General features: G+C 25.9%; 1 protein-coding gene across 1 annotated transcript in view; it reads right to left on the bottom strand.

Annotated features, from left to right (window-relative positions):
• The window catches only part of LOC101241003 (uncharacterized), a 94,907-nt gene that overhangs the window by 39,958 nt on the left and 39,978 nt on the right, over window positions 1-14,971 (bottom strand). Inside the window, exons 9-15 of the mRNA XM_065820374.1 lie at window positions 11,377-11,593; window positions 7,213-7,519; window positions 5,034-5,262; window positions 4,798-4,867; window positions 3,819-4,023; window positions 3,411-3,473; window positions 1,994-3,316 (exon numbers count right to left, since the gene is read on the bottom strand). Coding sequence (XP_065676446.1) covers window positions 1,994-3,316; window positions 3,411-3,473; window positions 3,819-4,023; window positions 4,798-4,867; window positions 5,034-5,262; window positions 7,213-7,519; window positions 11,377-11,593 — 2,414 coding nt within the window. The remainder of the gene's footprint in view (window positions 1-1,993; window positions 3,317-3,410; window positions 3,474-3,818; window positions 4,024-4,797; window positions 4,868-5,033; window positions 5,263-7,212; window positions 7,520-11,376; window positions 11,594-14,971) is intronic.

Raw genomic sequence — 14,971 nt, 5'->3', positions numbered from 1 at the left:
TCACAAATAGAACATTATTTGGTATAATCCCCCATATAGTAAAAATGTTGTAACAAAGATAGGTAATCTTTTTTTAAAAATAATTGATGCAAGTTTTCCTGTTGGTCATTTACTACACAAGATTTTTAACAGAAACACCATTAAAATTAGCTACTCGTGTATGCCAAACGTAAAGTCAGTCATCAATTCGCATAATCATAATATTTTATACAATCATAAAAAAACAGCAACAAAAACCTGCAACTGTTTCAATAAATCTACCTGCATTATGAACAACCAGTGTCTAAGTAAGAATATTGTATACCAAGCCGCTGTTTCATCCAATAAACCAGATTACACCGGAAAAGTTTATATTGGTATTAGCGAGACCCCTTTCAAGTTAAGGTATGCAAATCATTTAAAATCTTTTAATTTAACTAAGTACATGATACGGAATTATCTAAAGAAATTTGGAAACTTAAAAATGAAAACTTTTCGTTTTTTAATAAGTGGAATATTATCAAGCACTGCCAAACATATAATCCTTCGTCCAAAATTTGCAACCTTTGTCTAAGTGAAAAGTTTTGTATTTTAATGCATACAGGGGAAAGTCTGTTGAACAAAAGGAACGAGTTGGTTTACATATCTTAACAAATTGCAGACATAAAAATAAATTCCTACTTTCATTTTATGATACTGGTGCTTAGCTGATTTATATATAATTTTTCTTAGACGTTTTCTTGTTTTCTTTCCATAGAGTTGTCAGATGTTGCTCCACTGTATTTTGTAATTTTATTAACAGTTTTTTGTTTGCTTTTGATATAGTACATGGATGATGATTGCCGTATAGGCATGAAACTTATAGTTCCATGAAACTTATTTTTTTCTCTATGTAAATAAATATATATATATATATATATATATATATATATATATATATATATATATATATATATATATATATATATATATATATATATATATATATATATATATAACGCTCTATTTAGAAAGTTGTTTACTTTCTTTATTATTGAGCACTCTGAACCGAAATAGAGTTTTGTATTATCATTGTAATACAACATTAAACATCAATCGATATATATATATTTATAAATATATATATATATATATATATATATATATATATATATATATATATATATATATATATATATATATATATATATATATATATATATATATATATATATATATATATATATATAAAGGTTCATGTTTTGGAGTTATAGAGTTGAGAGAGGGTTATACCATAAATAAGTAGCCTCCTCGTCTTTAGTGGCCTTCTAGGCCTTGACGAGGTGAATTAACAATATATATATATATATATATATATATATATATATATATATATATATATATATATATATATATATATATATATATATATATATATATATATATATATATATATATATATATATATATATATATATATGAATATATATATATATATATATGTATATATATATATATTTATATATATATATATATATATATATGTATATATATATATATATATATATATATATATATATATATATATATATATATATATATATATATATATGTATGTATATATATATATATATATGTATATATATCTATATATATAAATTAATGTCTAAAATTTCTAAAATTAAATATGTAAAAAAATAATAATAAATAAAAACAAATTTTCTAAATTTTAGAAAATATAAGCTAAACTTTAAAAAAAATCTAAACTTTAGAAAAAGTAAGGTTTAATCTATAAAACAGTTATTCCATAAAAATCTAATTTTTAAAAAAAATTTCAAAAAATTCAGTATAACATTCAAATGATTTTTGGATTACTTATAAACGAATATTTATAAGTAATTCATAACAATATTCGAAAAAGTACATAGTGTATATTTGTATACATTTTACACATTTACTTATATTGCTCTCATATAATTTAGGCGATGTTATCATTATAAAAAGCACAACATTTTAAATTATTATTTTCATATACCTGATTTCACTTCATTAACGCCAACAGAAAAATTGGATGCTTGTTTGTTGTTTGAATCATAAGAATCAGAATCTTCAAAAGATAATTTAGATTCCTGTGTAGAATTCTCTGACAATGATTTTGATTCTTCAGGAAACTTTGACTCCAACAGAGATTTTGACTCTGCCATAATTTTTGTCTCTTTAGAAGATTCAGATTCGTTGAACAACTTTGATTCAGAAAGCGATTCTGACTCTTCTGAAACTTTTATTTGAAGAGGAGATTTTGAATCTTTAGGAAATTCAGATTCTGATAAAGTTTTAGTTTTTTCTGAAAATTTAATATCAAGTGGAGATTTCGACTTTTCTGGAAACTTAGTCTCTTGCAGAGATTTAGAACTTTCTGAAATCTTTGACTGTGGTGAAGGTTTAGAATCTTCTGGAAGTTTTAACTCTTGATTAGATTTAAAATCTTTTGGAAATTTGGATTCTGGCAGAGACTCAGATTCAACTGAAAAGTTGGACTTTACCGGAGATTTAAAGCTTTGTGGAAAATTTGAGTCTAGTAAAGAAGTAGATTCTTGTGAAAAATTTGATTCTATTGAAGAAGTAGATTCTTGTGGAAACTTTGAGTCTATTGATGATGTAGATTCTTGTGGAAACTTTGAGTCTATTGATGACGTAGATTCTTGTGGAAACTGTGAGTCTATTGAAGAAGTAGATTCCTGTGAAAATTTTGACTCAAGTAGAGATTTAGATTTTTTAGGAAACTTTGAATCCAGTACAGTTTTAGACTCTGGTATAAACTTTGTTTCAAGTGGAAAATTAGAGTCAAGTATATTTTTAGACTCAACTGGAAACTTTGACAATAACGCAGATTTAGAATCTTGAGAGAACTTTGACTCTAGTATTGGTTTCGACTTTTGTGAATTTAATTCTTTTGGCAATTTTGGATCTTGTTTAAAATTTGAGGTCACTGGAGCTGTAGATCCTTCTGACAACTTAGATTCCAGTGAAGATTTTGACTCTTTAGGCAATTTAGATTCCAGGTTAGATTTAGACTCTTGTAATAAATTTGACTCTAGTGTTGTTTCAGACTGTTTAGAGGGTTTTTTCTCCAGTGAAAGTTTAGACTGCTCATGAGCTTTAGACTCTGTTGATTTAGAATCATTCAAAACCTTTTTGTCAATTGGTGATTTTGACTCTTGTGAAGTTTTGCTCACTTGTAAAAACTTAAACTCTAATGGAGACTGATGTTTTGTCTTAAGTGGAAATTTGGATTCTTCTGGAGCATAATTTATTTCTTCAAAATGAAACTTTTTATCAGTAGGAGAATCGCAATCCTCTAAAAAAATGTATAATATAATTTCATAAAAATTGCTAATTTATCAAATTAAACCCCCTCCCCTGTTTGCTTAGTATTAATGATGTTTTCAAACCTTCCCATTTTACAAGCTGTTTTGATTCTCCTGCTGGCAAAATGTCACTTGCATTCTTTAAATCTAAAGAAATATATTATCTAAATTTTATATTTACACAAAAAAACACATTTTAATCTAATAATTATTACATGCTCAATCAAAACTTGCATGCACCCATTCATATTTACACCCATCCACCCAACGGTAATCATAAACTTTGCATACTTCCTTATTTGTTTGTAAACTTTATAACATAACATTATGTCTTTTTCAGTATTAAATTATAATTTTTATAATTTGCAATTATATTATATAAATTTTATATTTTACCAGTACTATAATAAATCATAAGTTTTATATTTTTTCAGTAATAACAATATTGTTTTTATTATAAATATTAATAATAATATTATTACAATTTTTTACCAGAGTTTTCTAATGCTGCAATAGCGATTGTATTGGTGCTTCCACAAAAAGATCGATCAAATGATCCTTTTTTTACATTTTGAACAAACTCTCCAGGAACATTACCAGGTGGAAAAAACTTAGCAACTACAACCGTGCATAAAGAATTCTTTTTTTTCTTTGTTGCATAAGCAACCCCAACTTCCACTGTTTCGTTCCAAATCAACTAACATTTAAAAAATAATTTAGTTAAATGATATATTTAGTTGAATAATAATAATAAATTCAACCCAAATAATGCACCCAACAACCCAAATTACATTTTAGAAGACCATAAAATATTTCGATTTTAATGGCATTTATAAGCGTCAATAAATAATGGGTTTGAATAGAAATTAAATTTCCTTGTATTATATTTACATAAATCTTTTAAAAATTGACAGTAAAAACTAAAAGAAATGATTTTTAGAACTGTTTATGACATAATGGAGTACTTTTCTACAGTTTTAAGCCTCCCACAATTGCTGTATCAAGTTACCCCATACTTGCTAATAGAAAACAATTGCTTTATTTTTAGGATCAACTTGTTTTTTTAATGATTTTGTTTAATGCAGTAAAGAACTTATAGATTATTGTTTACAAAATAATGTTATTTACTGATAGACACATTGACTAACATACCTTAAAACCTATAAACTTTAAAAACTAATAAATTACTTTGTCATCAATAAAACACAAATTTCGACCCCTTGCAGGCTTAATGATGTCAAATGATATAATTTTTTTCAAAACATAGCTTTTGTAGTAACTGTTTCACTATATAAGTGGTTGTTACAACTCTTATGATGCTTTTAAAATTACTATGTTTCATAGTGGCCCACTCTCCACACATTTCTGCTGCATTTAAAAATTCGTAATCTGAGTTTAATGTTATCTCTACCTCAAAATTATGTTGATAAAAAACTTACACTAAAATATAAAACTAAATATATGCATTTACCTGAGTGGCATGTAAATGAATCCGAGTTTCTTTTTCAAATTGGTAGTTTTTTGTGCACAACTCGTTATACCTACATAAATTTTATCATAAGTATTTTATTTGAAGTATTGAACTAAAAAATGAAAATTAATTTTTTAAAGTTCTGAATTTTAATTTTTTAAAATTTTTAAATTCAACTTGACAACAAATTATTTAAAAAAAAAAAGTGATTACAGGTAAACAAAATAAAATGTTACCAATTTGAGAAAGCATCTTCAGGAGGAAGAACTCTGTCTAGTGGGTTGCAAGTTACCTGCACCATTTCACCAGGATCAACCATTCCTTTACGTATTCCTTTTATATACTGTGTTGCAGTAGCTTTGGTCTCTGCCCCCAAAATAGCGCTTGTTGTAACTGGCTGGCTTAAATGCATTTTACGAAATTTGTTCATTACAATCACAAAATCGTCTTGATAGTTCTTTTCATCTATGATACAAAAAAATCACTAATAAAAAAATCAGACTTATTTTTATAAAATTGCATGAAAAACAGTCTCAACATCCATAGTGTAACCATAGCTATTCATTTTCAGAGTAGTGCAACCACAGTTATTCATTAAAAATTTAATGCTAAATATTGAATGCTTTGCATCTATAAAATATCTTGCAATTGCAACACGAAAAAACAATGCTTTTCATTAAAAACTCTGACACTATAGAAAATCATTATTATGTATTTCTAATTGTTTTTATTAACCATCCTTAACAACATTGTTTGTAACAACCAAAAATAAAAAATGTGCATTTATTATAGATTATAGCTTAAGGTACTTAATTGCTTATAAAATTGCTAAAAAAAATTTAATACAATAATTAAAAGTATTTGCAAATAAAAATACACATGAAAGAAAGGAAGAACTCTGTCTAGTGGGTTGCAAGTTACCTGCACCAATTCACCAGGATCAACCATTCCTTTATGTATTCCTTTTATATACTGTGTTGCAGTAGCCCCAAAATAGGGCTTGTTGTAACTGGCTGGCTTAATTGCATTTTACGAAATTTGTTCTTGTTTCTCCACGCAGCGACCTTGTTCTTCAAGGTTTGTGTTTCAGAGTTAGAGAGTCGAGAGAGGGTTATAACCACAATTAAGCAGCCTCCTCCTCTGTAGTGGCCTTCTCAGCCTTGAGGAGGTGAATAACAACAAAAAAAATGCACTTTAAAAATCAAAACCAATGGAAATCAAAAAATTTATTTTAAACTAGACTGTAATTAAAACTTAACTTGAAGCAAAATGTAGCTTTAAAATGTGGCTTAAAATGTAGCTTTAAAATGTGTTGTTTCAATTGCTAAAAACAATACATCAAGAGCACATCAAGAGAAAAACTTCAAAAAAGTTTACTTTGATGATTGGTGTAACAAAATCCAGTGAAGATGCAAAATCCAGTGAAGATATTTTTTTTTAGTGGAGATGAACCCCACAAAATTAGGACTTTTTTTTTTGTAAAAGGTTTGTGTGGATAAACTCCCGCCCCCGCCCCCCTCTCCTCATCCCTCAAAAATAAAATTAACTATTCAACATTATTTAAAAGATATAAAAATTTAAACAAACTTCAGCTCACTTGTTGTTTTTTTTTGCTTTAATTTTTTCATTCTTTGTTATAAATGTTTATAGTAAAAAGTGAAAAAAAGTTATATTAGCATATTGTTTACATTATTATTTTTTACTACTATTTGTTCTATTGCCTTTAAATTGACAAATAAAAGCCTCCAGGGCTAGCAAAGATTTTTTAAACACCAATAAATCTGTTTATCATTGCTTGGTATAATTATAAAATCCAGTGATCAAAATGACTTTTTATGATGAATAAAAATAGTTAATAATTAGATAATCACCTAGCAACAAAAAGAATAAAGCAACATAAAATGTTCATGAGTTAAATAAGTTATAAATTAGATTAATTAAAACAAAGAAATTAGGGGACAATAATTAAAAAAAAGCAGTAAAAAAAGAACATTCTTCTTATAGAAGTTTTGGAAAAAACTTAATGTTGAGCGCAAAGCATCAAATTTTTACTAAAAAGTTCATAACTCTAAACACTCTTTGATATTTACAATGGATTTGTTTGTGAATTACTAACAAATTAAAATCTATTTACATAAATATAAAAGTATATATAAATATAAATTAATGAATTGAAAATTTTTGCTATGAAATAAGTTTAAATATTTATATAAATATTCATTTAAAAATATTTGTATGAATTAAAATAAATCAAAGTTTTTTTTTTTTAATGCTTTTTATTTTAGACATTTATAAAAAGTTATTTCAACAATTCTATAGATCGTTTAAGAAGTTTTAAATTTAAAACTATAATAGTCTAAAGTTTTCTATATTATATTTCTAGTAATAAAATATCATTTTTTATTAGAAAAATACCTATATCTTGTATTGCAGCCTGTGGGGATCTAATTTCACACTTTGCCTTGGCATTGGATTGAACTTTAGGTTGTAACTTTTCTGACAAAGCAGAATCATTTTTAACTAATGATTGAACCTTTACTTGTGTAACAGGAGCATTCAAAACTTTACTTTCACCAGTATTAGTTTTAACTAAAGTTTTTTCTTCCACTGACAAATTTGCTTTGACTTTATTACCAGAAAACATTTTTATTTCATTTAATAAAGGAAATTTATTTTCTGACTGTTTAACTGAACTTTTGCATGTTTCACTATCAAAATACCCCTAAAAAAACAATAACAATGTAGTAACAAATTGTATAAAAAGCAAAAAAATTTTAAGAATAAAGACAATTTAAATATTTCCTTCCAATTCATTATTGTCTTTCTTAACACCTTAGATAGTTTATAAGTTTCAATTAAAATCAAGTACCTGTTTGTTTTAACTGCTTAAGCACATATTTAATACTTTACATGTATCTGATATATATTTTGTACATTATTTATGCTTTATAGTCTGTAAATTGTTTTACTTACAGAGAAAATTGATATTTAAAAAAAATGTTATAAAAAAAGTTGTGTATGTGAACAAGCAAATGACTGAAACCTTAAAAAAAAAATCATCTGAAAATTAGAAACCATGTATTGACTTAAATTAAAAAAACAATAAAAAATAACAACTTTTATTGTTAAGATCACATTTAATTGTTTTTAAAAACTTTAAAAACATTGATTTTTTTCAAAGTAAAAGTTGTCCAAGGTTCCAAAAAGTTAGAACTTGTTCTCCTGAATTTATAACACTAATATTGGAAAAACTTTACAAAAAAGAAAAAGCATTTTTCTTACAAAAAAAATAAAAACAATGGGTTACATCGAAAAAAGATGACTGTGTTTGAAAGACCAAATATAGCAACTACTTATTAAAAATATTTTAATAAAACCTTTAAAAATTGTTTAGGTTCTAATATTAACAATTAAAACAGAACAATGCTGCAAGACATTTAAGCAGGACAGAAAAAATAATGCAATGCTGCAGGACATTTTATTACAAACAATTATTTAAATAAATATATCTTGTTTATGTTCTATGTTATATTAAAATTACTGATAAAAATTATAGTTTTTCTTAAAAAGAAATTAGTTCAGTATTATTCAACTTATTTAAATGCTTGGAATAATAGATTATTATTAAGATTAACAAATTAATACCAGGTACAGTTCTGATTAAGGCTGACATGACAAACCATATATTTAGATTTAATTGCAAAAGGTTGTTAGTAAAATTAAAAAAATGAGCTTTTGTTTTGTTTAAAGGTTTAAATTAATTGCATCTCTTTCTCTCCTCTACAAAAATGACCATAGTACAAATACTAATATGGCCAATTAAGTAAGTTTTTATTTCTTGTTCCATCGACCAAAAACTAAATCTCCAATAACTTGTCATTTAGATACATCCTTTTTTGTAATCCCTTTTTGTCCTGCCCTGTCCCCTTGTGTTCTAAAAGCTTTTTGTTAGTTGTTTTTTAAGGGTTGTCTTTTACGATTAGAAAAGTCTGTTTTTTGAACTTATAACTTTTTTTAAAGATTATTAATTCAGGTATTGTAACCCTTAAATGAAAGGGGTTGTACTTTTGTTTTGTAATTAAATGTAAACATTCAGGGGTTGTAACCCCAAGATGAAGCATGGATACTGTTGCATAACATTTTAATTTGCTAAATTTTTATTATTTACCTAAAATTTACTTTTTTTTATCACTAATCAACATAAACATGTTACTAGGTTACAGCAAGAAAGTACTAGGTTGTATGCTGAGGTACAGACTAAATTTGCTATGAGAGTAAAAAAATATATGATTGTTCATTTTAAAATTATTTCAATAATTTTTTTAAGACTTTTTAAGTTTGCCATTGCCAAATACTTTAGGGACATGCAGACTCTTAAGGTATAGACTCGTTACCTAACAGGTTCTGTTTAAGGAAGACTAGTGCTATAAAAACCAATCACCGCATAAATTTCAATGATTAAAGTTTATTTCAGAAATGAAAAAATGAAATTTGTTAACTGCTGTGACTGAAATGATAAAATCTATCATGCATAAGATGGAGGCAGTGAGGCTAGGGCTATTGCTCTCAACATATCTAAAGCTTTCGACAAATTTGTCATGCTGATCTTCTCCATAAGCTTGCTCATATGGTGTAACTGGAAAACTTTTTAAGATAATCAAATCATTTCTTTCTAACCACTTTATTAAAGCTATCATCAAAGGCCAACGCTCTTCTTCACTTCCAGTAACTTCTGGAGTAGCTCAAGGTTCTATCCTTGGTCCTGTTTTGTTTCTTATCTATATTAATGATCTTCCCAACAACCTCACATCTAAAGTAGCTCTTTTTGTTGATAACTCAACTTTATACTCCTGTCTTGACAAAAAATCTTCTCTTTTTGATTGCTTAGAACAGGCAGCCAATCTTGAATCTTATCTCACTTCTGTAACAGATTGGAGATCACAGTGGCTTGTAAATTTTAACTCCAACATAACTCAGTTACTTACTGCAAACAACTATTGCAATACAGTCAACATTCTTATATTAATGAATAGCAACCCTCTTACTGAATCCTCTTCTTTGCAACTTAGATTATTGTTTACTACTGACCTTTCATGGAAACCATATATACAATCGACTGCTAAATTAACATCCGCTAAGGTTGCTTCTCTTTATTGTGCTTGCCATTTTCTTACTCTTGATTATATTCTCTACCTCTACAAATCTCTTATTTGTCACTGTACGGAAAACTGCTGTCATATTTGGGATGATTCTTTTAATGATGCTCTTTCTCTTCTAAACAAGGTCCAAAAAAGTATTATAAATGCTAAGCCTTGAGCCTCTTTCCCATCGTCATAAAATAACATCTCTTTCTCTTTTCTACAAATACTATCATGGTTGCTGCTCAAAGGAGCTATCATCTCTAGTTCCACCAACTAAAACTCATTCTCGCTTGAGCTGAATTTTTTAGGGCATACAGGGACAGATTCTTGCTTGAGAATCTGTCCGTGCATGCTCTAAAAACTTTTATTTGTCTAGTTTTTTTCCCTGGACTTCAACCTTTTGAATTTTCTCCCATCTTCATGTTTTCCTGACTCATACAACTCAACCAACCTACTTTTCAAGTCTTCTGCCAACTATTTCCATGCTCTATAACTCTGTTCTTTTTTCTCCTAGTAACTCCCAACTTAACAGTGGTTGCTTGCAGCTTTGTTGGGAGTGAATTAGAATTTAAAAAAAATGAAACAATTTTTCAAAAATTCAAAAATCAGTAATTAACTTTTAAAAAAATAAATTGTGTTTATTACACTTTTAATCAGTTTATAGCAAATACTGTGAGATATTAAGAGCTGTAAAAATTATTAGTAATGAAACATAGTAGAGAGAAAGCGGATTAGTCAAAATAAATTATAATCAAATAGTAATTTAAATAAAATAAATTATAATCAAAAATGGTAACTAAAATGAAATGGTATTAATACTTTTGTAAAATAATTGTAAAACTTTTATGACCCACTTTTTGTATCTTTACTGCTAATATTATATATTAGTACCACACATTATTGTAATTTTTAGTATGATATTGCCTGATTTTTCAACTCGGGTATTTTATGCATTAATTTAAAAGATTCTTTGTGTATAAATCAGATACTTAAAAAAATATAATAATTCTAAAATCCTAAATCTTTATCTATGTTAATCAGTATGTTAATTCTAAATGAATACTTATAGCATACTTTTAACATTAGATAGATACTGCTACTAAAAACATACTTATGGATACCTCAAGTATCCATAAGTATGCTCATGTACTTAAAATATACAAGTATAGATTTTACTCAATATAAAAACTTATTACAACATTGCAGGCCTTGTTAAAAAGTGTAAAAAAGCCTGGCATTGCATAAAAATTTGTGGAGATGGGGTACTAATACTAAGATATATCTCTAGATTGAGTTTATGCATACATACCAACATCTTTAAAAACTTATGTCAAATGTAAATCATCAATAGTTGCTAATAATAATTTAATAATAATAATTGCTAAAAAAATCTAATAAACTAATTTACAAAAAATAAATAAAAATTAACAAAATTTACTTCTTTCACATTTTCTAAAAATTTATCTTCTGTATTTCCTTTAGGTGTATATCTTGCAACTACATAAGTACAATATTGCCCATTAACTTTTGTAGCAACAAACCCAATACCTAACTTGGTTGAGCGAGCCCAAACAATTTGTGTAAAGTGTGCTGTTTCTTTCTGCTTTTTCTGCACTTTGAAATTGTAAATTGTAGGATGACAAACTTCGTCATACCTAATGTAAGCAATATCAAATATTTTATTTTAAAGTTTGATTGTATTAAAAAAAATTCCTAATTTTAAAAAAGTAAAAAAAATCCTATTACTTTTAGTTGTTTGCAGTTTATTTAACAGTATCAACACAAAAACACCTAATGATGTTGTACTGAAACACCACAAAAACAACTAATGATGTTATACTGAAAATAACAATTAGTAAATACATTGAGAGACTAAAGTACATACATGATTAGATAACCAGGGCTGTGATAAATGTATATGTTTACCATTTATGAAAAACTGGCATATAATATGGATACTTATGGATATAACCATATATGGTTGCTATTTATTTATATGCTGGCATACAATATCCTTACATATTTATACAAACTTTAGTAGGGAAGAGTTGCTGAAATTGGAACACTTAAGAAATAAATATTTTTTAACCAAAGATGGTTTAATTATTTTAACATTTATGATTGGATTAATAAATAATAAAAACCTACTACTACACTTTTAACCATAATTTGACTTGATTGATTGCACTGTTGTTGGAAATAAATTTTCCTAAATTGGAATACTTTGATTCCTTAATTGAAGTAACTCCCTTTTTTTTAATTTTAATTTTAAGGATTTATGATTTTAAGTATTTATTTCTAAATTGCACCTGTACTATTTCTTCAACTCATTGATTTTATCACTAATTAACTAAGGAAAACTTTATAGTTTTGGTCAAGGAAACTTTGCGTTATTTTTTTATATCACTGCAATATCATGCTTGCAGCAACTAATTAGGTGAGTTTATGTTATATATATATATATATATATATATATATATATATATATATATATATATATATATATATATATATATATATATATATATATATATATATATATATATATATATATATATATATATATATATATATATATATATATGTATGTATATATGTATATTAGGGTGTCCCAAAAAACAATAATTTTGAAAATAATCTGCTCCCACCCCCTAAATATGTTTTATCTAATACAAAAACACTAGGTTTAAAATTTTTTTGAATAAAAAAGATTTTAAGGTGTCCCTCAAGACCCTCAAATATTTAATGGGTCCCTAATATTTTCAAAAAAACAGCTTTTCAAAAATGTCAGCCTAGTACTCAAATTAAGCGAAATTATATAAAAATTTCAAAAATAATGTTCCTTTCGAAAAAAATTGTTATTTTTGGTTTTATTACATAAAAAATTACGTTTTTTAACAAAAAATGGAAAAAATGCATTTTTTATGTTTTTTTATAATAATTTTGATAAATAAGTTAAAACTTATGGAAGGTGAACAGACAGGCAAGAAAATGAGTCCAGACCAGCTGGAGATATTATTTCGTAAAGTTTTTGATCCCAACAAACAAAATTTAAAATATAATACTGACATAAATGACAACAAACTCTCTGATTTTAATATATGCTTTTTTTTACTAGTTTCATAATAGCATATTGTACCCTAATATAGTATACTAGAGTTATTTTTTTTTGGTGTCTTCTGGTATACCAAGTTTAAATATTGTTTAAAATAATTCATTTTACTATTCAGATTGATGACCTGTCTCATGCATGGAATGCATAACAGCATTTGACAAAAACTGTTTCAAATGGCCAGGCACAGAGCAAATCCTTAGCTACAAGGAAGATAAATTTTATTTCAAATTGTGTCACCTCTTCCAATAACCTACAAGTGACTTTGATAAAGCTAAGATTATCTTGAATACTTTTTTGTAGGAAACAAGTAAAATACTTTTTATTCAATTCATCTATACTAGCTTTATAGCTTATATAAATAAATATAAACAATTATATGTACAAATATTATGAAAAAAATAAGCTTTCTGTTTTCAAATTGATTTTTCTAAAGGGTAAGTTAAGATAGCACGTTAATTTTTTTTGTACATGGCAGTATACACTTTTATAGATATATTTCCAGTTAATGTTTTTTTATAATTTCTATGATTATGCAATGATTTCTAGACAACAAACAACTTTTTATTTTTTATTTTTCTAGTAAAACTTGTGGCTATTGTAAATAAGTTGTGGCTGTTATAAATAAATTGACAAAACTTATTTAAATAAATGATATTCTAGTTATAGCTCCTTAAAGCATGTGTATGCAAAAATAAGCAAATTAATTAAAATTAATCCAATTTTTAAAGTACTGTCATGGCCAATTGACAAACATATACAAAAAAGAGCAGAATTGATTCGAAATTTCATAGATAATAAATTTTTTTCAAACTGATAAACAATAAGTAGAATTAATAATAACATTTTAGGTTTTTTTCTTAGTAATGTCAAACTCTGGTTTAACTTCCTGGTTGATGTTGTTGCCTAAAAATCTTTAAAGCTTTTTTGGAAAGCACGCTGTTTATATAATTGCACATATAATTAAAAAAATTTATAATAAAATTTCATAGAAATCAAAAAAAAATTTTAAAGATTTAAAAAACTTTTTTTAGAGTTTTTTTTTAACGGTGACAACAAAATTTTGGTGATTACAAAATTTTTAGTGACAACAAAATTTAGTAATTGCAAAATTTGGAATAATAAATTTGATAAAGTTAACCATTAACTTGTGATTAACTTTTATATCACCAAAAATTGTCTCTCAATAAGGAGTCTATGATAATATAATATTAAAACTAGTTAAAAAAGATCTAAAGAGTAGCTTTTCTGGAAGGAGGACAAAACTTAAAGTGAATGTAAGTTGTTATTTTCAAATTTTAATTATAAACTGCTATTTATAACTTTTGATTTAAAATCAAAAATAAAACAAAGATTTAAAAAAAAACTAAAGATGCTACCGAAAATCACGAGATCGCTTTCAAAGACATTTTTATTTGAAGATAAAAAAGTGTTAAATAAATTTTCTAAAACACAAATGAAAATTATTAATAATTTTCATTACAGGTGTAATTAAAACATTAAATTGATAAAAAACTATCATTTAATATAGTAACAAAGTAATTAAATTTCAGTTTGAAAAACAGAAACCATAAAATCTAAATTTAATCTTAGTAACTCAGGTGCCTGTTAGACAAAAATACGCTCACCAAAACTTTGATTGGTTGTACTTCCCAAGATAAAATAATGTCAACATGCTCTGAACAAGCAATATGTCCTCAGAGCTGCATCCTTTTTGCTATAAAAAAACCGTGGATTGATGGAGGATATGATAGCAGTATATTTCATGATAACCACATCAGATTTGCGAAATAATTTATAATTGGAGTTGTTTTATTTTTACTGAATTTTAATTTTGCTTATATTAATTTGTTAACTTGACTCTTTTCACTCTGCCTCAAATATGAGGCTGCATTCAAAAGTTTTAAAGCAATAAATATTA

Source organism: Hydra vulgaris, chromosome 15 (genome assembly GCF_038396675.1).
Source record: "Hydra vulgaris chromosome 15, alternate assembly HydraT2T_AEP".
Taxonomy (NCBI): Eukaryota; Metazoa; Cnidaria; class Hydrozoa; order Anthoathecata; family Hydridae; genus Hydra; species Hydra vulgaris.
Note: the sequence above shows the minus strand (reverse complement) of the source record. Positions and strands in the feature narration are given on the sequence as shown.